The 26,118-nt window shown below is 45.3% G+C and overlaps 1 protein-coding gene across 3 annotated transcripts in view; it reads left to right on the top strand.

Moving 5' to 3' along the window:
* The window catches only part of SPICE1 (spindle and centriole associated protein 1), an 89,461-nt gene that overhangs the window by 15,674 nt on the left and 47,669 nt on the right, over nucleotides 1–26,118 (top strand). For 2 of the 3 annotated variants that reach the window (XM_040339162.1, XM_040339161.1), the window contains exons 2-4: nucleotides 7,400–7,477; nucleotides 14,975–15,022; nucleotides 17,239–17,385. In XM_040339162.1, the coding sequence (XP_040195096.1) occupies nucleotides 7,400–7,477; nucleotides 14,975–15,022; nucleotides 17,239–17,385 (273 nt within the window). Of the gene's footprint in view, nucleotides 1–7,397; nucleotides 7,478–14,974; nucleotides 15,023–17,238; nucleotides 17,386–26,118 lie in introns of all 3 variants that reach the window. The other variant, XM_040339163.1, reaches the window with a different exon arrangement.

Raw genomic sequence — 26,118 nt, 5'->3', positions numbered from 1 at the left:
CAAGTAGAATGCACGCGTGCACACCACTGTGGTCCCTAGCACACACACCCCACATGCACCCAAAATTGGATTAGACCCAAGGATACCCCATGGTATTAGGGAGCAGCAACGCCGCGTCAAGGCTCCAATTATGTTGCTGTCCATTCATACACCTTTCACATGGCAGAGGGTGACACCCCTTTTCCAGCAGGAGTGACACCCCCCCCCCCCATTCACACACCAATCACACTGTAGTATACACTCCTCACCGTGTGTAGGGACTACAAAATAAAATAAAAACTCAAACTCTGGGCTTAATAAAATAAATATAGAAAAGCTCATAATCTGAGCCAAAAAAAATTATCCAAAAAAAAAAATCGGATGAGCATAATCAAACTAAATAGAAAAAGCTCCTTATCTGAGCACCAAGGGATATGTTAAAAAATAATAAAAGGCACAGGAAAATAATTATTTTCTTTTTTTCGACATCCTCGTGCCAAGGGTGCCCCGGCTCTGGCTCCTCACACGCCTTAAAAACATTCCGGCCTCCAACCTCCTCCTTATAACCGGGCCAACAAACGCCTCAAAAACATACCGGCCTTCAACCTCCTCTTTTATAGCCGGTCCAACACACCCCTTAAAAACATAATGGCCTTCAACCTCCTCTTATAGCCGGTCCAACACACGCCTTGAAAACCATACCGGCCTCCAAACTTCACAACATAATTACTTCATGTCGATCTACAATACATAGATCAAACATATCACCTGTAAAAACGTGCTTGAGATGTTGGTGGTGAACAGCCTGCTAGGCCCTGGAGAACCAAACCAAGTCCTCCAAAAGCTGCCTCATATCCAAAAGTTGCCAAGAGTGTAAATGTAGACATTATGCTTCAAGGTTAATTAAAAATATCACATTCTAAAGGGAAAGGTAGAACAAGGGGAGGAGGAGTATGGAAGAGGCAGAGAGGGAGGAAAGTAGGGGGGATGGAAGGTTCCGGGTAAGGAAGGGGTGTGGGGGTTCCCCCCAACCCTCACTCCCTTCTTCCTCCAACTTTCCCTTCTCCCCCCTTTCCTCCCTCTTCCATACTCCCCCACCTTTGTTCTACCTTTCCATTTAGAGTGTTATATTTTTGATTACCTTAAAGCTTAATGTCTACATTTACACTCTTGGCAACTTTTGGATATGAGGCAGCTTTTGGAGGACTTGGTTCGGTTCCCCTTGGGCCTAGCAGACTGTTTACCACCAACATCTCAGACACTTTTTTTTACAGGTGATTGTTTGGGCAATGTATTGTCGAACCTTTAAAGCTTCTGCAGAAAGGTAAATAGAGGGCTGATGGGAAGACCCTCCGGTTACTGGAGTGGCAGCCGCCACCAGTGTAGGGACCTGTGTTGGTACAGCCGTACCTGGTCCCTGGGAGGGTCCCTCAAACTTTTTGTTGAGTCTTCTTCTAGGAACAGCCAATTGTCTTTGTCCAAATAAATTGATAGTTGGTGATTCAGAAGCTGCTTATGAGAATATTTTAAGAGATTGATGATGTAGTGGATTCCTGTCATGATGGCTTGAAATGAAGATCCTCTCCCTCATATTCACTAACAAATCGTCCTCTTCTCATCACCTAGTTTAACTTTTCTTCCAACATTTTGGCCATCTTCAATCCCAAAAAAGCTGCACCCCTCCCATTTAAGTGCAATCCGTCACTACTATAAAGATGGTTACGGCCTGAAAAGTCAGCCCAGTTGGCCATGAAGCCAAACCCCTCCTCCCTGCACCAGTTCCTCAGCCACTTGTTAAGTACCATAAGCTCTTGCTGTCTCTGTGGGGTGGCTCGAGGTACAGGCAGTATTTCAGAAAATATTGCATTGGGGGACCTTCTCTTCAATATGGCCCCCAAGTCCCTGAAATCATTTTGTAGGGCGCTCCATCTTTCTCTAACTTTGTCATTGGTACCGATATATACCATGACAGCTGGGTCCTCTCCAGCGCCATCCAATAATTTGTCCATGCAATCTGCAATGTTCCGAACCCGAGCGCCCGGGAAAGAACATACTGTTTGGCGATAATGGTCTTTGTGACAGATTGCCCTCTGTATTCTTCCAATAACTGAATCCCCTACCACTAGTATGTGTCTATCCTTTCTGGTAACCTTGCCCCCATCTTCGTCACATGCTGGTGGAGTCTCTGTGTAAACGTCACATGCTGATGAATTCTTTATGCGATTGTCACATTCTTGAGGGGTCTCGTTGTGAACGTCGCATTCTGCCGTAGTCTCGTTGTGAACGTCACATTCTGCCGTAGTCTCGTTGTGAACGTCACATTCTGCCGTAGTCTCGTTGTGAACGTCACATTCTGCCGTAGTCTCGTTGTGAACGTCACATTCTGCCGTAGTCTCGTTGTGAACGTCACATTCTGCCGTAGTCTCGTTGTGAACGTCACATTCTGCCGTAGCCTCGGTGTGAACGTCACATTCTGCCGTAGCCTCGGTGTGAACGTCACATTCTGCTGTAGCCTCGGTGTGAACGCCACATTCTGCCGTAGCCTCGGTGTGAACGTCACATTCTGCCGTAGCCTCGGTGTGAACGTTACATTCTGCCGTAGCCTCGGTGTGAACGTCACATTCTGCCGTAGCCTCGGTGTGAACGTCACATTCTGCCGTAGCCTCGGTGAGAACGTCACATTCTGCCGTAGCCTCGGTGAGAACGTCACATTCTGCCGTAGCCTCGGTGTGAACGTCACATTCTGCCGTAGCCTCGGTGTGAACGTCACATTCTGCCGTAGCCTCGGTGAGAACGTCACATTCTGCCGTAGCCTCGGTGTGAACGTCACATTCTGCCGTAGCCTCGGTGTGAACGTCACATTCTGCCGTAGCCTCGGTGTGAACGTCACATTCTGCCGTAGCCTCGGTGTGAACGTCACATTCTGCCGTAGCCTCGGTGTGAACGTCACATTCTGCCGTAGCCTCGGTGTGAACGTCACATTCTGCCGTAGCCTCGGTGTGAACGTCACATTCTGCCGTAGCCTCGGTGTGAACGTCACATTCTGCCGTAGCCTCGGTGTGAACGTCACATGCTGGTGAAGCCTCGGTGTGAACGTCACATGCTGGTGAAGCCTCGGTGTGAACGTCACATGCTGCCGTAGCCTCGGTGTGAACGTCACATGCTGCCGTAGCCTCGGTGTGAACGTCACATGCTGCCGTAGCCTCGGTGTGAACGTCACATGCTGCCGTAGCCTCGGTGTGAACGTCACATGCTGCCGTAGCCTCGGTGTGAACGTCACATGCTGCCGTAGCCTCGGTGTGAACGTCACATGCTGCCGTAGCCTCGGTGTGAACGTCACATGCTGCCGTAGCTTCGGTGTGAACGTCACATGCTGGTGAAGCCTCAATGTAGCGTTCATATTCTGTCTCGCTCACTAGGGCAGTCCTGCCTTGTGAGCTGTCTCTGCAGTAAATACTGCGTACATCTGCAATAAAGAAAGAAGAATCGGGTTTAGCACGTTCACCTACATTATATATATATATATATATTTATACAAAATCAAATTATACAGAGAAAAGTTCAAAATTCCAATGCCAGGGACAATAAATAAACCCAACATGACCGGGACACAGGGATCACGAATGGTGGCCTTCCTATAAAAATTCTAGTTGCCTGGCAGTTATGCCGACCCACTAAAATTAATGGTTTAAGAAAGGGAACTGATTCTTAATTTCCATGCGTGGGGGAGTAATCTGCAGGGCTTCTGTTACTTATTATTAAACTCCCCTCACCCTCCCTGTATGTGTCTCCATTATATGCTACTATCTGCAGCTCTCCCTATGTCTCCTCCTCCCCCCTCACCCTCCCTGTACATGTCTCCATCATACGCTACTATCTGCAGCTCTCCCTGTGTCTCCTCCCCCTCCCCCTCTTTGCATGTCATCTCTCACTATCCCTGATCTGTTCATCCCCTCTGTCACATAAAAAGCTGCATCCTAGTGCCTGTGCTCTATAGACAAAAAAACATTTCTACTTATATTGCAATGTATCCATCTTGGCCTCTGTTTAATCTTCAACTGCCATAATGCCACACATGTGATCCGTTATGACAGTTTGAGCACACAATAAATGTGACAGTTGGCATTCCCAGCATGCCAGGAATAGAAATGTTTTTTGAAACTGTTAATTCTATGGGTTTCCTTCCTCTTTAAACCGGTAGAAACCGGTTCTTTTTTTAAATAACACACAGGCACTAGGATGCAGCTTTGTGTCTGACAGAGGGGAGGATATAAAGATCACATAGAGGCTTAACAATCACTTTAATATCTCCTTCTGTTCTAAAATTCTATGAAAAGGAATCATTTTGGAGTGAAGGAGCCTTCGATCGATGAGTGGAGGTGACTTATCCAGAGTACATTTTGTATCGATCACTAAACATAGTACTTACCAATCTCGGTGTCTGTATCCCGGTGATGTCCATTGGCTTTACAGCCGGACCCGAAACATCCAACAACGGCTCTGAAACAGCCGCGTACAAACGCCCGGGTCTTCTTCATTTTGGAGGGCTTTTTGGGGGTATCTGCAGGCTGGTCACTGATACCTCCTTCCATAGCTGCCCTTCCTTTGCTGGCTTTCTCTTTGGTGTTTTTCAGAGAAAAAAGCTTTTTACATTTAAATTGTCTCATTATTAAGAAATAAAGAAACACTCTTTAAATGTACAAGAATAGAAATCACAATGAAATCTAATCAAATCGCAAGATAAATCTCAGGAGAGATTAGAAACACGTCTTCACTGGTCAGTGAACACTCAGCGACTGCTGTCTTCCCTCCGCACCGCCTTATATTCGCTCAGACTCAGGCTCATGCTGTGACATCACAAAGACCTTTTTGCTATGACATCACAATGACCTTTTTTTTTTTTTTTTAAATCTCATGACTCGGCAAAAAAAATAACTGCCAATTTTTCTTAAAGGAGCCACGTCCTTATTTTTGAACTTTGTGAATTCAGCTTGTAGGATCAGTATTCGGATCTAATAGGGGTACAGCTCCTTTAAGATGTTATTGTGAATGAGATTTAACCCTTTCAGTCCCATGGCTGAACTAAAGATCTCTATTCTTCTGATAACATCTTTTCATTTCTTTTATTTTCTTGTTATTACACCCCAATTATTTCTCTATTTTTAACCCTTTCACTACGAAATCATATATATTTTATTTTTAACCCTTTAACTGCCAAACCAATTTCCCCCCCCCCCCCCCCCCCCATTTGTTACATTATAAATAAAGGAAATCCTGTTTATTTTTAGTGCTGGATGGAGTGGAGAGGGATTATTAGAACCTGTCAGGCTTTTTCCTTTAAAGCGGGAGTTCACCCATTTCTAAAAAAAAAATTTTTCTCCCCTTAGCTTCCTGCTCGTTCGGTCTAGGGGAATCGGCTATTTGTATTAAAATATGAGCCGTACTTACCCGTTTTCGAGCTGCATCTTCTTCCGTCGCTTCCGGGTATGGGTCTTCGGGAGCGGGCGTTCCTTCTTGATTGACATTCTTCCGAGAGGCTTCCGATGGTCGCATCCATCGCGTCACTCGTAGCCGAAAGAAGCCGAACGTCGGTGCGGCTCTATACTGCGCCTGCGCACCGACGTTCGGCTTCTTTCGGAAAATCGTGACACGATGGATGCGACCGTCGGAAGCCTCTCGGAAGACTGTCAATCAAGAAGGAACGCCCATTCCCGAAGCCCATACCCGGAAGCGACGGAAGAGGATGCAGCTCGAAAACGAGTAAGTACTGCACATATTTTAATACAAATAGCCGATTCCCCTAGAGAAAACGAGCAGGAAGCTAAGGGGAAAAAGTGCCCTCTAAGGGTGAACCCCCGCTTTAAAAAGAAATTGTCCGTTTTTTTTTTTGCTGAGTTATCATGAGTTGTTGTTTTTTTTAAATCTCTTGATGACTCAAAAATAGAAGACGATTTTTCTTAACCACTTGCTTACCGGGCACTTAAACCCCCCTCCTGTTCAGACCAATGTTCAGCTTTCTCACTCCTTTGAATGACAATTGCGCGGTCATACAACGCTGTACCCAAATGACATTTTTATCATTTTTTTCCACAAATAGAACTTTCTTTTGGTGAAATTTGATCACGTCTGCGGTTTTTATTTTTTGTAAAAAAAAAATTAAAAAGACCGATTAAAAAAATAAATAAATAAATAAATACAAAACCATTTATATTTAGTGGGAATGCTTCAGCAGTCCCACAATTGTTATTCGTTTTTTTATTTATCTTTAATTTTGACTAAAATTTTATTCCGTACATTTTTTGGCTCTGCATAACTTCTGCATACTTTCAGCTATTAAAACCATTCAACATTTTAAAATGTTCAGCTTTCAGCTAATGATGGGACTTCTTCAACTTATTTTTTTTCTACTATTTATACTTTTTTTTTTTTTTTCTTTTTAACACTTTTTTTGTTTAACATTGAAGTCAATGAGAGCATGTGGCAGTTTTTGATGGGGGGCAATAGGATGGGGGTTTTGATGGTGCAGTTTCTGATGGGGCAGTTTTTGATAAGGCAATAGGATGTGGCACTTTTTGATAAGGCAATAGGATGTGGCACTTTTTGATGAGGCAATAGGATGGGGGCAATTTTAATGGTGCAGTTTTTGTTGGGCCAGTATTTGATGGGGGCAATGTTTGATGGGGCAATGGAATGGGGGCAATGTTTGATGGGGGCAATTTGATGGTAGTTTGTTGGTGATAATATGATGGGAGAAATTTTGATGGGGGCAGTTTTGATGGTAGACATTTTACGGGGCAATTTTATGGTGCAGCTCCTGCAAAAGGTAATTACTTTTTAAAAGATGGTAATTAGTGGGAATGCTGATTCTCACTTCGACGTTTTCTTACGGATTTAAGCTATTCATCCAGTTAGCTTTAGCAATTCAGCATTCCCACGTATTTTCTGCAGGAAATGCATTTTCTAGTTCTACAAATGAAATCCAAAAAACAACCAAAGCGATGCAGTGAAAATGAAGTGAACAGGAAAAAGGTGGCCGACATGTTTCCCATTGTGTGATTCTTCTAGATAAGAGTAAGCACCACATGATGTGAAACATGTCGCCTTTTTCTTTGTTGTTCATTTTCCTGCATCGCTTTGGTTGTTTGTTGGATTTCATTTGTACAATAAAGACATCGTTTTAAGGAGTGCGGCAGTCCAGGATCTTCTTCTATCCCGTGTCGGGGGTTCTGAGGATGTCAGTGATGGGTGTGGGGGGGGGTTTGTAGATCTTGGGGTGTGATTGGGATGTATTAGGGGTGTCCCGAGCGTAGGGGTGTCCCGAGCGTGTATTGGGGGGGGGCTGGTAAGTGTGGGGTGTCAGGTGGAGGGATCAGAAGTCGCTTTGTGCTGGAATAATGCCGATCATTTCTCCTCCTGACAGATGTCTGTGCGGTACGGTCGCCCCGGTGTGAAGAAAACCACCAATAGGAAGAGGACACAAGTGCGGCAGGCGTGGGATGTGAGTGTTTTGGGGGGACCCCCCCGGGATCCGGGGCTGCAGGTTATACAGTGTAGAATTACTGACTTCCAGAGAATAATTTCCCGTTCTGTGATATCTGAAGAATTGATAATCACTTCCTTTAAAGCAGGGGGTCTCCAAACTGCGGCCCTGGGGCTGAATGTGGCCCTTTGCGTGCCTTAATGCGGCCCATGGGCCACTATTCCATCCGACTCTAATGGGGCATAATTCTTGTTGCTGACAACAATGGGGCACTACCCCTCCAACTGGCACCATCAATTCTTTCATTGACACCAACGATGGGGCATTAGTCCTCATCCTGACACCAAAGATATGGTATTATTTACCCCCACTGGACATTTTCTACTCCCAGCGGCCCTAGTCTGCCCCCCCCTAAAGTCTGAAGGACCGTAAACTGGCCCTTTGTTTATAAAGTTTGGAGACCCCTGCTTTAAAGGATAACTAAACCCCCCCCCCCCCCCAAGCTAATAACCTTTACAGCAAATGCAGAAAATACAAGCTGATCCTGCCAGAAATGAGGTGTCCTGGTCCCTTCCTGTGTTGAACAATATTTCTTCCTGGTTGTCTTATGTAAACTTCCGATTCTTGAGCACCGAGAGCAGAGAAATAGCTGACAGGAAAGGCTTTGGGGGGTTATTTACAAAAGGCAAATCCACTTTGCACTACAAGTGCAAACTACTTGGAAGTGCAGTCTCTGTAGATCTGAGGGAAGTGCAGTCTCTGTAGATCTGAGGGGAGTGCAGTCTCTGTAGATCTGAGGGGAGTGCAGTCTCTGTAGATGTGAGGGGAGTGCAGTCTCTGTAGATCTGAGGGGAGTGCAGTCTCTGTAGATCTGAGGGGAGTGCAGTCTCTGTAGATCTGAGGGGAGTGCAGTCTCTGTAGATCTGAGGGGAGTGCAGTCTCTGTAGATCTGAGGGGAGTGCCGTCTCTGTAGATCTGAGGGGAGTGCCGTCTCTGTAGATCTGAGGGGAGTGCCGTCTCTGTAGATCTGAGGGGAGTGCCGTCTCTGTAGATCTGAGGGGAGTGCCGTCTCTGTAGGTCTGAGGGGAGTGCCGTCTCTGTAGGTCTGAGGGGAGTGCCGTCTCTGTAGATGTGAGGGAAGTGCAGTCTCTGTAGATGTGAGGGAAGTGCAGTCTCTGTAGATCTGAGGGGAGCGCGGTCTCTGTAGATGTGAGGGAAGTGCAGTCTCTGTAGGTCTGAGGGAAGTGCAGTCTCTGTAGGTCTGAGGGAAGTGCAGTCTCTGTAGATCTGAGGGGAGCGCAGTCTCTGTAGATCTGAGGGAAGTGCAGTCTCTGTAGGTCTGAGGGAAGTGCAGTCTCTGTAGATCTGAGGGAAGTGCAGTCTCTGTAGATCTGAGGGAAGTGCAGTCTCTGTAGGTCTGAGGGAAGTGCAGTCTCTGTAGGTCTGAGGGGAGTGCAGTCTCTGTAGATCTGAGGGAAGTGCAGTCTCTGTAGGTCTGAGGGAAGTGCAGTCTCTGTAGGTCTGAGGGAAGTTCAGTCTCTGTAGGTCTGAGGGAAGTGCAGTCTCTGTAGGTCTGAGGGAAGTGCAGTCTCTGTAGGTCTGAGGGAAGTGCAGTCTCTGTAGGTCTGAGGGAAGCGCAGCCTCTGTAGATCTGAGGGAAGCGCAGTCTCTGTAGATCTGAGGGAAGTGCAGTCTCTGTGTAGATCTGAGGGAAGTGCAGTCTCTGTGTAGATCTGAGGGAAGTGCAGTCTCTGTGTAGATCTGAGGGAAGTGCAGTCTCTGTGTAGATCTGAGGGAAGTGCAGTCTCTGTGTAGATCTGAGGGAAGTGCAGTCTCTGTGTAGATCTGAGGGAAGTGCAGTCTCTGTAGGTCTGAGGGGAGTGCAGTCTCTGTAGATCTGAGGGAAGTGCAGTCTCTGTAGATCTGAGGGGAGCGCAGTCTCTGTAGGTCTGAGGGAAGCGCAGTCTCTGTAGATCTGAGGGAAGCGCAGTCTCTGTAGGTCTGAGGGAAGTGCAGTCTCTGTAGGTCTGAGGGGAGTGCAGTCTCTGTAGGTCTGAGGGAAGTGCAGTCTCTGTAGGTCTGAGGGGAGCGCAGTCTCTGTGTAGATCTGAGGGAAGTGCGGTCTCTGTAGGTCTGAGGGGAGTGCAGTCTCTGTAGGTCTGAGGGAAGTGCAGTCTCTGTGTAGGTCTGAGGGAAGCGCAGTCTCTGTAGGTCTGAGGGGAGCGCAGTCTCTGTGTAGATCTGAGGGAAGTGCGGTCTCTGTAGGTCTGAGGGGAGTGCAGTCTCTGTAGGTCTGAGGGAAGTGCAGTCTCTGTGTAGGTCTGAGGGAAGTGCAGTCTCTGTAGGTCTGAGGGAAGTGCAGTCTCTGTAGATCTGAGGGAAGTGCAGTCTCTGTAGGTCTGAGGGAAGTGCAGTCTCTGTAGGTCTGAGGGAAGTGCAGTCTCTGTAGGTCTGAGGGAAGCGCAGCCTCTGTAGATCTGAGGGAAGCGCAGTCTCTGTAGATCTGAGGGAAGTGCAGTCTCTGTGTAGATCTGAGGGAAGTGCAGTCTCTGTGTAGATCTGAGGGAAGTGCAGTCTCTGTGTAGATCTGAGGGAAGTGCAGTCTCTGTGTAGATCTGAGGGAAGTGCAGTCTCTGTGTAGATCTGAGGGAAGTGCAGTCTCTGTAGATCTGAGGGAAGTGCAGTCTCTGTAGATCTGAGGGGGAGCGCAGTCTCTGTAGGTCTGAGGGAAGCGCAGTCTCTGTAGATCTGAGGGAAGCGCAGTCTCTGTAGGTCTGAGGGAAGTGCAGTCTCTGTAGGTCTGAGGGGAGTGCAGTCTCTGTAGGTCTGAGGGAAGTGCAGTCTCTGTAGGTCTGAGGGGAGCGCAGTCTCTGTAGGTCTGAGGGAAGTGCGGTCTCTGTAGGTCTGAGGGGAGTGCAGTCTCTGTAGGTCTGAGGGAAGTGCAGTCTCTGTAGGTCTGAGGGAAGTGCAGTCTCTGTAGATCTGAGGGAAGTGCGGTCTCTGTAGGTCTGAGGGGAGTGCAGTCTCTGTAGGTCTGAGGGAAGTGCAGTCTCTGTGTAGGTCTGAGGGAAGCGCAGTCTCTGTAGGTCTGAGGGGAGCGCAGTCTCTGTGTAGATCTGAGGGAAGTGCGGTCTCTGTAGGTCTGAGGGGAGTGCAGTCTCTGTAGGTCTGAGGGAAGTGCAGTCTCTGTAGATCTGAGGGAAGTGCAGTCTCTGTAGATCTGAGGGGGACATGCAAGAAAAAGAAAAAACAGCATTTTAATTTGCACATGATTGGATGATAAAATCAGCAGAGCTTCCCTCTCATTTCAGATCTTCCCCTCAGATTTACAGCGACTGCACTTCCACGTGCACTTTCAGTGCAATTTCATGTGCACTTTTCACTTGTAGTTTGCGCTTGTAGTGCAAAGTGGATTTTCCTTTTTGTAAATAACCCCCTTTGTGTTCTCACACACAGCATCTCTGCCCCCCCCCCCCCACCTTCTGCTGTCCATTCACAGAAGGCTTTGTAAAATGTGCTGTTAAAAACTATTAAAGGGGTTGTAAAGGTAAATAAAAAAAATCCTAAATGTCTTCCTTTACCTTAGTGCAGTCCTCCTTCACTTACCTCATCCTTCCATTTTGCTTTTAAATGTCCTTATTTCTTCTGAGAAATCCTCACTTCCTGTTCTTCTGTCTGTAACTCCACACAGTAATTCGAGGCTTTCTCCCTGGTGTGGAGAAAGACTCTTGAGGGGGCGAGCAGGAGAGTCAGGACGCTCTCTACTTTGCAGATCGAGAAATGAGCTGTGTGTTAGTGGGCGTCCTGACTCTCCCGTAGTCCAAGGGAGGGGGCTAGCACGACACTCCACACCAGGGAGAAAGCCTCGCATTACTGTGTGGAGTTACAGACAGAAGAACAGGAAGTGAGGATTTCTCAGAAGAAATAAGGACATTTAAATGCAAAATGGAAGGATGAGGTAAGTGAAGGAGGACTGCACTAAGGTAAAGGAAGACATTTTAGGGATTTTTTTTTTTTTTTTGTTTTAACCTTTACAACCCCTTTAATTGAAAAGATAAGTCCACAAGGTGGCGTGCACCTCGTTGGATCCAGTCCATAGTTCTCCAGAACGTTTTACAAAGCGGCTGAATTTTTGGGGGGTTCCGTTTTTAATCTTCGCTTTGCCCTGCATTGCTTTACCCATGCAGAGCACAGCAACAGGTTTTCTTATTGCAGGCTTGCCCAGGCACCAATGCTTGCGTGTTCTATTCAGAAAGGGGGGCGGGGCTTGTGTTGGTTGCCGGTTGCTGTAGTTGTAACTAACACAGGACTGTGGACTCCCCTGATTGGCCCAGAACGGTCACAAGGGTGAGTCGCATGTTCCTCCATACCTGGAAGTACCAGCTAGGTTAACCACTTAAGACCCGGACCATTATGCAGGTTAAGGACCTGGCCCCTTTTTGCGTTTCGGCACTGCGACGCTTTAACCGCTTCCGGACCGCCGCATGTACATATACGTCGGCAGAATGGCACGTACAGGCACATTGGCGTACCTGTACGTCCCTGCCTAGACGTGGGTCGGGGGTCCGATCGGGACCCCCCCACGGTACATGCGGCGGTCCCAGTGGCTGTCCGAGCGATCCGGGATATGGGGGCGGCTGTTCGTTTTTGTCCGCCCCCTCCAGATCGCTCTCAGCCAATCCGCGCGCTCCCCCTGCATGTCACTTCCTCCTCCTGTGTAAACACAGGAGGAGGAAGTGATGTGATCTCTCCTCTCCACGGTATTTTGGTATTTTCAACCGCCGCTGAGGAGAGATCACATCACACAGTGAGTCTGCACAACACTACACTGACACCAGTACACATAGGCACATTTAACCCCCCCCACCCCCCTGTCACAGTGTCACTGAATGCAGTGATCATATATATACTGATCACTGCATTTAGTGTCAGTGTGACAGGCAGTTAGTGTTAGGTTCAGGGTAGGGGTGCAACGGATCAAAAAACTCACGGATCGGATCGATCCTCGGATCAGGAGTCACGGATCGGATCATTTTCGGATCAGCAAAAAAAAAAAAAAGGGTCCGTTTTTTTATTGGTCCAAAAAAAAAAAAAAATATATATATATATATATATATATATATATATATATATATATATTTGGACCAATTAAAAAAAGGAACCTTTTTTTTTTTTTTTGCTGATCCGAAAAAAGAGCACAATAGCAATTCACAGGGGTGGATTAAAGAGGAAGCAGGTGAGGCTGTTTGGGACTTAAAGTACAATCTTGATGTTTTTACAGCAAAATATATATATATATTTTTGCTGTAAAAACATCAAGATTGTACTTTAAGTCCCAAACAGCCTCACCTGCTTCCTCTTTAATCCACCCCTGTGAATTGCTATTGTGCTCTTTTTTCCCCCTTTCCCCCCCCTCCTCTCACACCAGTGCTTCACTGCTAACATTCCTATTCAACTTGCTAGAGCCCAGTGCACAGCGTGACACGCCTCCCCGGGGAGGCGGGGAGGCGTGTCACGCTGGGCTCTGGCAAGCAGACTGGCCGCCGCTCCGGAGCTAGGCCGAAGCCGGGGACTTTCCTAGGCCTAGGCTCCGGAGCGCTCCGCGGATCGCGGGGTGTGCCGATCCGAACGGGGTGGCCCGTTCGGATCACGGATCGGTGACGATCCGTTACACCCCTAGTTCAGGGTAGCCCCGTACCCCCCCCCCCTAATAAAGTTTTAACCCCTTGATCACCGCCCTAGTTAACCCTTTCACTCCCTATTGCCAGTGTCACTAAGCGATCATTTTTCTGATCGCTGTATTAGTGTCGCTGTTCCCGCTAGGTAGCTATTTTTAGTAAAAAAAAAAAAAAAAAAGACATGTGACTGAATAAATTTTGGCCTAAATGTTTGACTAAAATTTAGTTTATTTGATTTTTCCTATAACAAAAAGTAAAAAATATTGTTTTTTTTCAAAATTGTCGCTCTATTTTTGTTTATAGCGCAAAATATAAAAATCGCAGAGGCGATCAAATACCACCAAAAGAAAGCTCTATTTGTGGGAAGAAAAGGACGCCAATTTTGTTTGGGAGCCACGTCGCACGACCGCGCAATTTTCTGTTAAAGCGACGCAGTGCCGAATTGTAAAAACCCCTTGGGTCATTTAGCAGCATATTGGTCCGGTCCTTAAGTGGTTAACTGACAATTGCGCGGTTGTGCGGCGTGGCTCCCAAACAAAATTGGCGTCCTTTTTTCCCCACAAATAGAGCTTTCTTTTGGTGGTGTTTGATCACCCCTGCGGTTTTTATTTTTTGCGCTAAAAACAAAAATAGAGCGACAATTTTGAAAAAAAATGAATATTTTTTACATTTTGCTATAATAAATATCCCCCAAAAACATATATAATTTTTTTTTTCCCCTCAGTTTAGGCCGATACGTATTCTACCTATTTTTGGTAAAAAAAATCACAATAATCGTTTATCGATTGGTTTGCGCAAAATTTACAGCGTTTACAAAATAGGGGATATTTTTTTGGCATTTTTATTAATAATTTTTTTTTACTACTAATGGCGGCGATCAGCTTTTTTTTTTTTTTTTTCTTTCTTTCGTGACTGCGACATGGCGGACACATCAGACACTTTTGACACATTTTTGGGACCATTGTCATTTTCACAGCCAAAAGTGCTATAAAAATGCATTGATTACTGTGAAAATGACAATTGCAGTTTAGGAGTTAACCACTAGGGAGCGCTGTAGGGGTTAAATGTGACCTCATATGTGTTTCTAACTGTAGGGGGCGGGGCTCGACGTGCGACGTCATTGATCATCTTTCCCTATATCAGGGAACCGACGAACACTGCCACAACGAAGAACGGGGAAGCTGTGTTAAGGCTCCATTCACATCTCCGCGACAAGCAACGCCGCGTACGCGGCGTATTTTGCCGCAGATAGTGTATCTTTTTTTTTTTTTTTTTTTATTCTTCCCATTGCTGTCAATGGGCGAACGCCAATGTCGCTTGAAAAAAAGGGTCCGGGACTTTTTTTCAGGCGACAGGCGTACGGCGTCTCAGATGTGAACCATCTCCATAGACAGCAATGGGAATTCTCCCCTCTAGCGGCACAAGCGTCCGGCGTTTTGTCGCCTAGATGTGAATGGAGACTTACACTCGCCTCTCCCCGTTCTTCAGCTCCTGTGACCGATCGTGTGACCCTGGCGGCGATCGGGTCCCGCAGGCGCCTGGCCACGGAGTTTCGTAACCCCACGGCTGGGCTCTTAAAGAGACACGTACGTGCTTGTGTCCAGTTGTGCCATTCTGCCGACGTATATCGGCGTGAAGGGATCCTTAAGTGGTTAAGACTTTCCTCCAATGGGATCCAAAACTTGTGAAAATGCTGAGACTTCCCCCACCGCTCCTGTCTGTGCTATTCCCTCCCCCCCTCCGTCCTCCCCCCTCCGTCCTCCCCCCTCCCCCCATACACTCAGTATATGCAGGATATGTATGTCATCAATGACCCTTCACTCTGCTGTGTTTTTAGAGCTCCGTTCAAGATCTCAATGTACACCGGGCCACCCCAGAGGAGCTGGTGAGTGATTGTAGTCCTCTTCACAGGATTTGTGTGATTTATGTGAGCTGAGATCTATTATTATTATTATTATTATTATTATTATTATTATTATTATCACATATCAAGTTTAAAGTGGCGTCCCCCCACACATCCTATAGCTGAGGACTTTTAATATTCGGACACTTACCTGTCCAGGGATCCAGCGATGTCGGCACCCGCAACCAATGTTTCCTCTCGGGTGCTTCCGCTGCCATATCCTGTAAGGGAAACCAGCAGTGAAGCCTTGCGGCTTTACAGCCGATTCCCTACTGCGTATGTGTGAAGGGCGCTGCGCTTTCTGAATGGTTCGGCGGCTGGGGAAGGAGGAGGGGGGGCCAGAATTCGGACATACCACATCGCGCCAAGGTCCCCTGGAAGTGGGGACACATACCTGTCAAAACTAGGGGGGCGATAGATCGGTTAAAGGGGTTGTTAAGGTTCAGGGTTTAAACAAACATGTTATACTTACCTCCGCAGTTGATTATGCACAGAGTGGCCCCGATCCTCCTCTTCTGGGGTCCCTCAGCGACGCTCCTCCTATTCTCGAGTGTCCCGTCAGCGAAGCGCTCTCCTACGGGACACCCGTGTGGGCGCGTTCCGTGTCCTGCTGTTGGCACAGACAGCAGGACTCAGCACCGCCCCCCTGGATTCGACTGACAGCAGCGGGAGCCAATGGCTGCTATCAATCTATCCAACCGGGACTTGAGACACCGGCCGGAGCTGGTGTGCTCCTTCCCGTTGCGGGAATTATGGGGTTTAGTTAAGTATAAGGGGGGCTCTGCTGCAGTAAAGAAGGTTTTTCACCTTAATGCATAGAATACATTAAGGGGAACAATTCTGAGGGTTTACAACCCCTTTAACCACTTAAGACCCGGACCATTACGCAGGTAAAGGACCCGGACAGTTTTTGCGATTCGGCACTGCGTCGCTTTAACTGACAATTGCGCGGTCGTGCGACGTGGCTCCCAAACAAAATTGGCGTCCTATTTTTTTCCCACAAATAGAGCTTTCTTTTGGTGGTATTTGATCACCTCTGCGGTTTTTATCTTTTTGCGCTATAAAGAAAAATAGAGCGACAATTTAAAAAAAAAAAACACAATATTTTTTACTGTTTGCTATAATAAATATCCACCAAAAAGATATAAAGAAAAACATTTTCTTTTCTCAGTTTAGGCCGATACGTATTTTTGGTAAAAAAAATTGCAATAAGCGTTTATCGATTGGTTTGCGCAAAATGTATAGCATTTACAAAATGGGGGATAGTTTTATTGCATTTTTATTAATAATTAATTTTTTTACTACTAATGGCGACGATCAGCGATTTTTTTTTTTTCCGTGACTGCGGCAAAAAATGCTATAAAAATGCACTGATTACTGTGAAAATGACAATTGCAGTTTGGGAGTTAACCACTAGGGGGTGCTGAAGGGGTTAAGTGTGACCTCATATGTGTTTCTAACTGTAGGGGGGCGGGGCTGGACCTGTGACGCCATTGATCGCCTTTCCCTATATCGGGGGAACAGACGACCAATGACAGCGCCACAGTGAAGAACGGGGAAGCTCTTCCCGTTCTTCAGCTCCGGGGACCGATCGCGGGACTCCGGCGGCGATCGGGTGCCACGGTCACAGAGCTTTGGAACGGGCTGCGCGCGCCCGCGACCCATGGCTGGTCACTTAAAGAGGACGTACAGGTACGTGCTTGTGCCCAGCCGTGCCATTCTGCCGACGTATATGTGCAGGAGGCGGTCCTAAGTGGTTTAAATGTGTTCCCTCTGTGTGTGTTCTAACTGTGGGGGGATGGGACTCACTGGGGGAGGAGACCGATCATTGTTCCTAAGTACTAGGAACAGGAGATCGATCTCTCTCTCTCTCTCTCTCTCTCTATCGCCCGGTGGATATGGTGGGTGCCGGGCACGCGCAGCAGCTCCGACATCACACGCGTGCGCCCCCTCTACCTTCTTAAAGAGCCGTACAGCGATTGGTGCAGGGGAGCCAACCTATGGCGGCTGGTCGGCAAATGGTTAATCCCATGGCTGGATGTAAACAAACACTGGAGTCCACTGCCATTGGATGGAGGTAAGTACACATCCTGGAGAGGGTGGGTTAGTGTAGGTCAGGAAATGGAACAAAAAGGGGAAAATTCACCATTCCAAGATTATATGTTTTTTGTTTTTAATCCATTTTTATCGGTTTCTAGGCTCACAGACACGAGATCCACAAATCTAAAAACCAGCGGCTGGCGCAGTGGGAATTTCAGAAGAGATCCCTAAAGAAGAAGTGGAGGAAACAAAATGGAGGAGCCGCCGATCCGCTGGAGGAGAGGCGACTGGCCCTGATGATGGAGGTATTGGAAGAGTATTTTCACAATATTAATAATATATTACAAGAATAATCCGTTCCAGGAGAATGCTCGTAATCCAAAGCACTTGCATATCAAAGCGAGTTTCCCCATAGAAGTCAGTGGAAACTAAGATAATTTGTTCCATATTGACTTCAATGGCATGCAATACCGCATGTAGCCAGAGGTGGGGGGCGCCGGAAAGGCTCAGGAACGGAGTATTTCCGAACCGCTCTGATTGGCTCTGCTCGGCTCCAGCAACCCCGCACCTCTGGCCAAATGCCAGAGGTGCGAGACAACACTCGCAAACCGAGTCAGGATTAAAAAAAAAAGAATAAATGCTTGTATTGCGAAACGCTCGTTAACCGCGTTACTCGCAATCCGAGGTTTCACTGTATCACAAAACACAACTTCATCTTCTCTACACAATGGGGGGGGGGGGGTTGATTTATTAAAACTGGAGAGTGCAAAATCTGGTGCAGCTCTGCATAGAAACCAATCGGCTTTTAGGATTTTAGCTTAAACCCCTCCCACCGACCGTACGGATATACTCCCACCGGACACTTTATTAGATACACCTGTTCAGTTGTTTGGTAACACAAATTTCTAATCTGCCAATCACATGGTAGCAACTCAATGGGCCGGATTCAGGTAGCCGGGCGCATTGTTACGGCGGCGTAGCGTATCGTATTTACACTACGCCGCCGTAAATCAGAGAGGAAAGTGCTGTATTCACAAAGCACTTGCCTCCTAAGTTACGGCGGCGTAGCGTAAATGGGGCCGGCGTAAGCGCGCCTAATTCAAATGAGGATGAGGGGGGGCATGTTTGATGTAAATGGGTGGTGACCCGACGTGATTGACGGTTTTTTACAAACGGCACATGCGCCGTCTGTGTACATATCCCAGTGTGCATTGCTCCAAAGTACGGCACAAGGACGTATTGGTTTCGACGTGAACGTAAATTACATCCAGCCCTATTCGCAAACGACGTAAAAAATTCTAAATTCAACGCGGGAAGACGGCCATACTTAACATTGCGTACGCCTCATAGAAGCAGGAGAAACGTTACGCTGAAAAAGCCTTACGCAAACGACGTAAAAAAATTCCGCCTTGCGCACGTACATTTGTGAATCGGCTATCTAGGTAATTTGCATATTCTACGGCGAAAACGATGGAAGTGCCACCTAGCGGCCAGCGTAAATATGCACCCTAAGATACGACGGCGTAAGACTTACGCCAGTCGGATCTTGGCCTAATTTCGGCGTATCTTGCTTTCTGAATACAGAAAGAAGATACGCCGGCGCAGCTTTGAATTTACCCGGCGTATCTATAGAGACGCCGGCGTAAATTCTTGCTGAATCCGGCCCAATGTATTTAGGCTTCTGGACGTGGTGAAGACGACTTGCTGAAGTTCAAACCGAGCATCAGAATGGGGAAAAAAAGGGGATTTAAGTGGCTTTGAACGTGGCATGGTTGTTGGTGCCAGACGGGGCTGGTCTGAGTATTTCTGGGATTTTCACACAACCATCTCTCTGGGTTTACAGAGAATGGTGAGGAAAAGAGAAAATATGCAGTGAGTGGCAGTTGTGTGGAGGAAAATGCCTTGTTGATGTCAGAGGAGAATGGGCAGATGATAGAAAGACAACAGGACCTCAAATAACCCCTCGTTACATCCAAGGTACGCAGAATACCATCTCTGAACGCACAACACATCGAATGTTGAAATAATAACAATAAAAAATATTGCGCAAGCCACTGAGTGTCGTGAGTCAGGCAGCCAACATAACAAAGTGGATACTAAGTAAGAAATGCTGAAAATAAATGTAGCGCCCAAAGTGAATAAACCCTTAAAAGGATGTAAAAAAGGGGAACCTGATAGTCAAATGATCTGCATCACCAACTAGTCAAAAATCCCCTAAATATGTGAACCTGTGAGGTAAGCACAAATACATAGACCAAAAATAATCAAATAGAGGTCTATATGATAATACCAAGAAAATAATATCAATATTTACAGTGCTGAAAACAAATAAAATAATGTGCAAAGATAACGTGTAAGTGATCAAAAAGGACGAAGTCCTTCACAAAAAGCAAGCATAATAATAAATTGCAACAGAAAAAAAAGGGGGGTAAAAAACCCCTTAAGTGATTCAGTGACTAGATAAGTCAGTGAGCGTGACACCATAACAGTGTTAAAGGAAACCAAAGTTTTTTTAGAATGCACATAGGATCTTCAATTGTTGGAAATGGGACCACAATCTTCAAGACATATAACAATCTTCACATCTGGGCATTGATAAAAGGGTGGGTACTCTTACCAGAAAAGGTGGACCCTCAAACTACACCATACGGTGGGAGGGTCATTAGAGCTTGTACAGACTCGCGTCTGGATCTGGGAGTCTCTCCTTCAGATGGTCAGAACCAAAGATAGCCTCAGGTGTGCTCGATTGTCCAAGACAGAGTAGCTGAAATCAACTCATCAAACTTGTTCCAGATATCCCAATAGTTATGCAAAGAAAAAACATATAGAGGTGCTCCTCATAGTGTAAAAAAGTTTTTTATTTGCACTCGTATGGCAAATTTCAAAATTAAAATCAAAATAATGAAAAAGGCTTACAAAGCCACACTGCAGGTAAAAACGAACAGCAAACTAAAAAATCCAGAGTAAAAAAACCACAGCAAACTGGTATAATAGCAGCAGACACTCTCACTTCAGATGGATATGAGAGAATTTCCAAAAAAGTCAGCAATGGAGTTTAAATAGAACTATCACCCGACCGGTTTCGTCTCGATAGGACTTCAACTGGGGTACTGATAGTCTACCAACTCCACTGCAATAAATACCTGTTCATCCAGATCCGTGACCACCAACACCTGGTCCCCCTCGTTACACTGGCGTGCGCTCCATATGCAGTAACGAGGTCACATTGTGCGTTGCAGAGACCGGAAGTAGTCATAGGCAGACGCTGATAGAGCTAAAAAACTGTCCATCATTATGCTGGCAAAAGGATAGGAAGACGCATCTATCTGAGCCAGCCAATGGGCGACGGCACAGGCAAAAACGCGATGACGTCAAGACGTCAGCGCTGCGTCCCAGGATTATTCACAGGCTGTGTGGTTAGCCAGGTCTCACCCCTCTCCACCAATGAGAATGGCAAGAGAATGGAGGTGTGTCAAACCGTCAGTCATACTCATCGACACTCCCATGTCTTAAAAAGCGTCAGACACATCAGCGCTGCGCTTCAACTTGCGTTCCAGGGAGTCATTCTTCAAGCAGTATTATCTGCAGAGAATGTAATGAATCATTTGTGTGCTAGCGAGAGACAACTATTCCAAAAAAAAAAAAAAAGGGGAAAAACGGATCATTCCTGGTCATTCCCACAAGCCCAAAGTGAAATATATTCCTAGATTATATTAAAATTAAAATATGTCAGCGTCATGGGGGTTGGGAAATGGTAAAGCACGGAAATGGATAAACAGAACATCTAGCAATCGTATCTAAGCATAGATCTCCAAAAAAAGGAAAATACATACATAGATATTAGTGAAACGTTCCAAAATACATTTGTTGAAACCACATACAGTATATATGTATCAATAATATGAACAAAATATCAGAAAAAAGAAAAAAGAATATATAGAAATGTATAAATATAAAGGTTAATCTGTATAAAAAATCAGCAGTTTCTGATATCAAGTTATGTACCTTAAATGATCACCCTGATCAGGATTGATTTATGAACGCATTTACGTCCCATTCGACGTTCAGCATGTTGCGAAAATCCTCAAGGGTTGTGATAAACATACAGTACCAAGACATTATCTTGAGGTACATAACAAAAAACTGGAGGGTACCACCTTTGCCATCATCGATAAATTTGTTCCCCACTGGAGAGGTGAGCCTTCTATCAGAGGGGTCTCTAAATTAGAGGTCTTCTGGATCTACACGCTCAAAAGTTACGCGCCATTCGGACTGAACGTCGAATGGGACGTAAATGCGTTCATAAATCAATCCTGATCAGGGTGATCATTTAAGGTACATAACTTGATATCAGAAACTGCTGATTTTTTATACAGATTAACCTTTATATTTATACATTTCTATATATTCTTTTTTCTTTTTTCTGATATTTTGTTCATATTATTGATACATATATACTGTATGTGGTTTCAACAAATGTATTTTGGAACGTTTCACTAATATCTATGTATGTATTTTCCTTTTTTTGGAGATCTATGCTTAGATACGATTGCTAGATGTTCTGTTTATCCATTTCCGTGCTTTACCATTTCCCAACCCCCATGACGCTGACATATTTTAATTTTAATATAATCTAGGAATATATTTCACTTTGGGCTTGTGGGAATGACCAGGAATGATCCGTTTTTTCCCCCTTTTTTTTTTTTTTGGAATAGTTGTCTCTCGCTAGCACACAAATGATTCATTACATTCTCTGCAGATAATACTGCTTGAAGAATGACTCCCTGGAACGCAAGTTGAAGCGCAGCGCTGATGTGTCTGACGCTTTTTAAGACATGGGAGTGTCGATGAGTATGACTGACGGTTTGACACACCTCCATTCTCTTGCCATTCTCATTGGTGGAGAGGGGTGAGACCTGGCTAACCACACAGCCTGTGAATAATCCTGGGACGCAGCGCTGACGTCTTGACGTCATCGCGTTTTTGCCTGTGCCGTCGCCCATTGGCTGGCTCAGATAGATGCGTCTTCCTATCCTTTTGCCAGCATAATGATGGACAGTTTTTTAGCTCTATCAGCGTCTGCCTATGACTACTTCCGGTCTCTGCAACGCACAATGTGACCTCGTTACTGCATATGGAGCGCACGCCAGTGTAACGAGGGGGACCAGGTGTTGGTGGTCACGGATCTGGATGAACAGGTATTTATTGCAGTGGAGTTGGTAGACTATCAGTACCCCAGTTGAAGTCCTATCGAGACGAAACCGGTCGGGTGATAGTTCTATTTAAACTCCATTGCTGACTTTTTTGGAAATTCTCTCATATCCATCTGAAGTGAGAGTGTCTGCTGCTATTACACCAGTTTGCTGTGGTTTTTTTACTCTGGATTTTTTAGTTTGCTGTTCGTTTTTACCTGCAGTGTGGCTTTGTAAGCCTTTTTCATTATTTTGATTTTAATTTTGAAATTTGCCATACGAGTGCAAATAAAAAACTTTTTTACACTATGAGGAGCACCTCTATATGTTTTTTCTTTGCATAACTATTGGGATATCTGGAACAAGTTTGATGAGTTGATTTCAGCTACTCTGTCTTGGACAATCGAGCACACCTGAGGCTATCTTTGGTTCTGACCATCTGAAGGAGAGACTCCCAGATCCAGACGCGAGTCTGTACAAGCTCTAATGACCCTCCCACCGTATGGTGTAGTTTGAGGGTCCACCTTTTCTGGTAAGAGTACCCACCCTTTTATCAATGCCCAGATGTGAAGATTGTTATATGTCTTGAAGATTGTGGTCCCATTTCCAACAATTGAAGATCCTATGTGCATTCTAAAAAAACTTTGGTTTCCTTTAACACTGTTATGGTGTCACGCTCACTGACTTATCTAGTCACTGAATCACTTAAGGGGTTTTTTACCCCCCTTTTTTTCTGTTGCAATTTATTATTATGCTTGCTTTTTGTGAAGGACTTCGTCCTTTTTGATCACTTACACGTTATCTTTGCACATTATTTTATTTGTTTTCAGCACTGTAAATATTGATATTATTTTCTTGGTATTATCATATAGACCTCTATTTGATTATTTTTGGTCTATGTATTTGTGCTTACCTCACAGGTTCACATATTTAGGGGATTTTTGACTAGTTGGTGATGCAGATCATTTGACTATCAGGTTCCCCTTTTTTACATCGAATGTTGAAACAGATGGGCTACAGCAGCAGAAGATCACCCCGGGTGCCACTCCTATCAGCTAAGAACAGGAAACTGAGGCTACAATTGGCACAGGATTACCAACATTGGACAATAGAAGATTGGAGGAACGTTGCCTGGTCTGATGAGTCTGGATTTCAGCTGCGACATTCAGATGGTGGGGTCAGAATTTGGCACATGGATCCATCCTGCCTTGTATCACCGGGTCAGGCTGGTGGTGGGGGTGTAATGGGGGGGGGGATATTTTCTTGGCACACTTTGGACCCCTTATTACCAAGTGAGCATCATTTACACACCACAGTCCCCCTGAGTATTGTTGGTGACCATGTCCATCCCTTTATGACTACAGTGTTCCCCATCTTCTGATGGCTCCTCCCAGCAGGATAATGTCACCATGTCACAAAGATCCGATCATCTCACCACTGGACAATGAGGTCCCTGTCCTCCAATCATCTCACCACTGGACAATGAGGTCACTGTCCTCCAATCATCTCACCACTGGACAATGAGGTCCCTGTCCTCCAATCATCTCACCAATGAACAATGAGGTCACTGTCCTCCAATCATCTCACCACTGGACAATGAGGTCCCTGCCCTCCAATCATCTCACCACTGGACAATGAGGTCACTGTCCTCCAATCATCTCACCACTGGACAATGAGGTCACTGTCCTCCAATCATCTCACCACTGGACAATGAGGTCCCTGTCCTCCAATCATCTCACCACTGGACAATGAGGTAACTGTCCTCCAATCATCTCACCACTGGACAATGAGGTCACTGTCCTCCAATCATCTCACCACTGGACACTGAGGTCCCTGTCCTCCAATCATCTCACCAATGAACAATGAGGTCACTGTCCTCCAATCATCTCACCACTGGACAATGAGGTCACTGTCCTCCAATCATCTCACCACTGGACAATGAGGTCCCTGCCCTCCAATCATCTCACCACTGGACAATGAGGTCACTGTCCTCCAATCATCTCACCACTGGACAATGAGGTCCCTGTCCTCCAATCATCTCACCACTGGACAATGAGGTCACTGCCCTCCAATCATCTCACCACTGGACAATGAGGTCCCTGTCCTCCAATCATCTCACCACTGGACAATGAGGTCCCTGTCCTCCAATCATCTCACCACTGGACAATGAGGTCACTGTCCTCCAATCATCTCACCACTGGACAATGAGGTCCCTGTCCTCCAATCATCTCACCACTGGACAATGAGGTCCCTGTCCTCCAATCATCTCACCACTGGACAATGAGGTCCCTGTCCTCCAATCATCTCACCACTGGACAATGAGGTCCCTGCCCTCCAATCATCTCGCCACTGGACAATGAGGTCACTGTCCTCCAATCATCTCACCACTGGACGAGGTCACTGTCCTCCAATGGCCTCCACACTCACCACATCTCATCCATTAGATAGAGCATCATGGATGTGCAGCCGATAAATCTGCAGGAACTGTGTGATGTCATCATGTGATGTCACTATGGAGCAAAATCTCTGAGGAACGTTTCCAACACCTTGTTGTATCTATTCCTCCAAGAATGAAGGCCAAAGGGGGTCCAACCCGGTACTAGCAAGGGGGACCTAATAAAGTGGCCGGTGAGGGTGTGTGGATTAAAGTTTGGCATTAATGGGAAAAGGAATGTTAGGAAATGTATTTTCATGTGTTGTGCTATATAATTATAATATTATTATTATTATTATTATTATTATTATTATTATTAATAATATACTAATATTATTAATAATAATAATAATAAAATATATATAATAATAATAAAAATAATAAAAAATATATATACTGCTCTCAATCCATCCGCTCTAGCCAATCAGCGGCCAGGCTGAGCGGCAAAGAGCATCTCGGGACCGAGCGCAAGACTTTTGAGGGGTCGGGTAAGTAAAACGGGGGCTCGGGCGGCAGCATCAGATGTTTTTTCACCTTAATGCATAGATTGCATTAAGGTGAAAAAATGTTTTCCTGTACAACTCCTTTAATATTAAATTATTAATAATAATTATTAGGGTTGTCCCGATACCACTTTTTTTAGTACAAGTACCGATACTTTTTTTTATACCTTTATTTTGACAGTGGCACCAATATGCAGTACTGACGCTTAGACTGTCAGTTTTTTTAATATATATATATTTTTACAATGCTTTCTTTGGGGGGGGGGGGGGGGTGAACAGAATGAACAGAGTCAACAAAATTGCAATAAATATTTTTAAAAATAAAATGTAAAAAAAAAACACACTGACAATCCACCCCCCCCCCCCAAAAAAAATAAAATAAAAAAATCACTGTAAAAGAAATAAAAAATTAAATACTGCCACGGTCACATGACATTAAAAAAAAAAATATCGGTATCGGCGAGTACTTGAAAAAAAGTATCGGAACTTGTACTCTATCTCAAAAAAGTGGTATCAGGACAACCCTAAATATAATTCTATTGTGCGTTTTTTTTTTTTTTTTTTTTTTTCTCTTTTTCTTATATAATATAATTATATGCTTTTGTGTTTGCTTGTTTGTTTTTTTGTTTTTTTTCACATGTGAATTGATAATAATCTGTCAGAATTGCCCAGTATGGATAATGACATCAGAAGTAGGTGAGATGTTTTATTATTAACCTACCAAAGACATGCTGGTAGGTTAATTGGATCCTGTCCAAATTGACCCAGTGTGTGTGTATGTGTGTATGTGTATATATATATAATGTGTGTGTAAGAAAAAATATTGCGCTTGTTTACAGTGAAAAAAAGAAAAAAAGAAAAGCAGCGATCAAAAAGTGTTATACCACACTATCATATATGCAAAAAAGG

The sequence above is a fragment of the Rana temporaria genome, chromosome 2, assembly GCF_905171775.1.
Source record: "Rana temporaria chromosome 2, aRanTem1.1, whole genome shotgun sequence".
Lineage (NCBI taxonomy): Eukaryota > Metazoa > Chordata > Amphibia > Anura > Ranidae > Rana > Rana temporaria.
The sequence above is the reverse complement of the archived record's forward strand: the minus strand, read 5'-3'. Positions and strand labels throughout refer to the sequence as shown.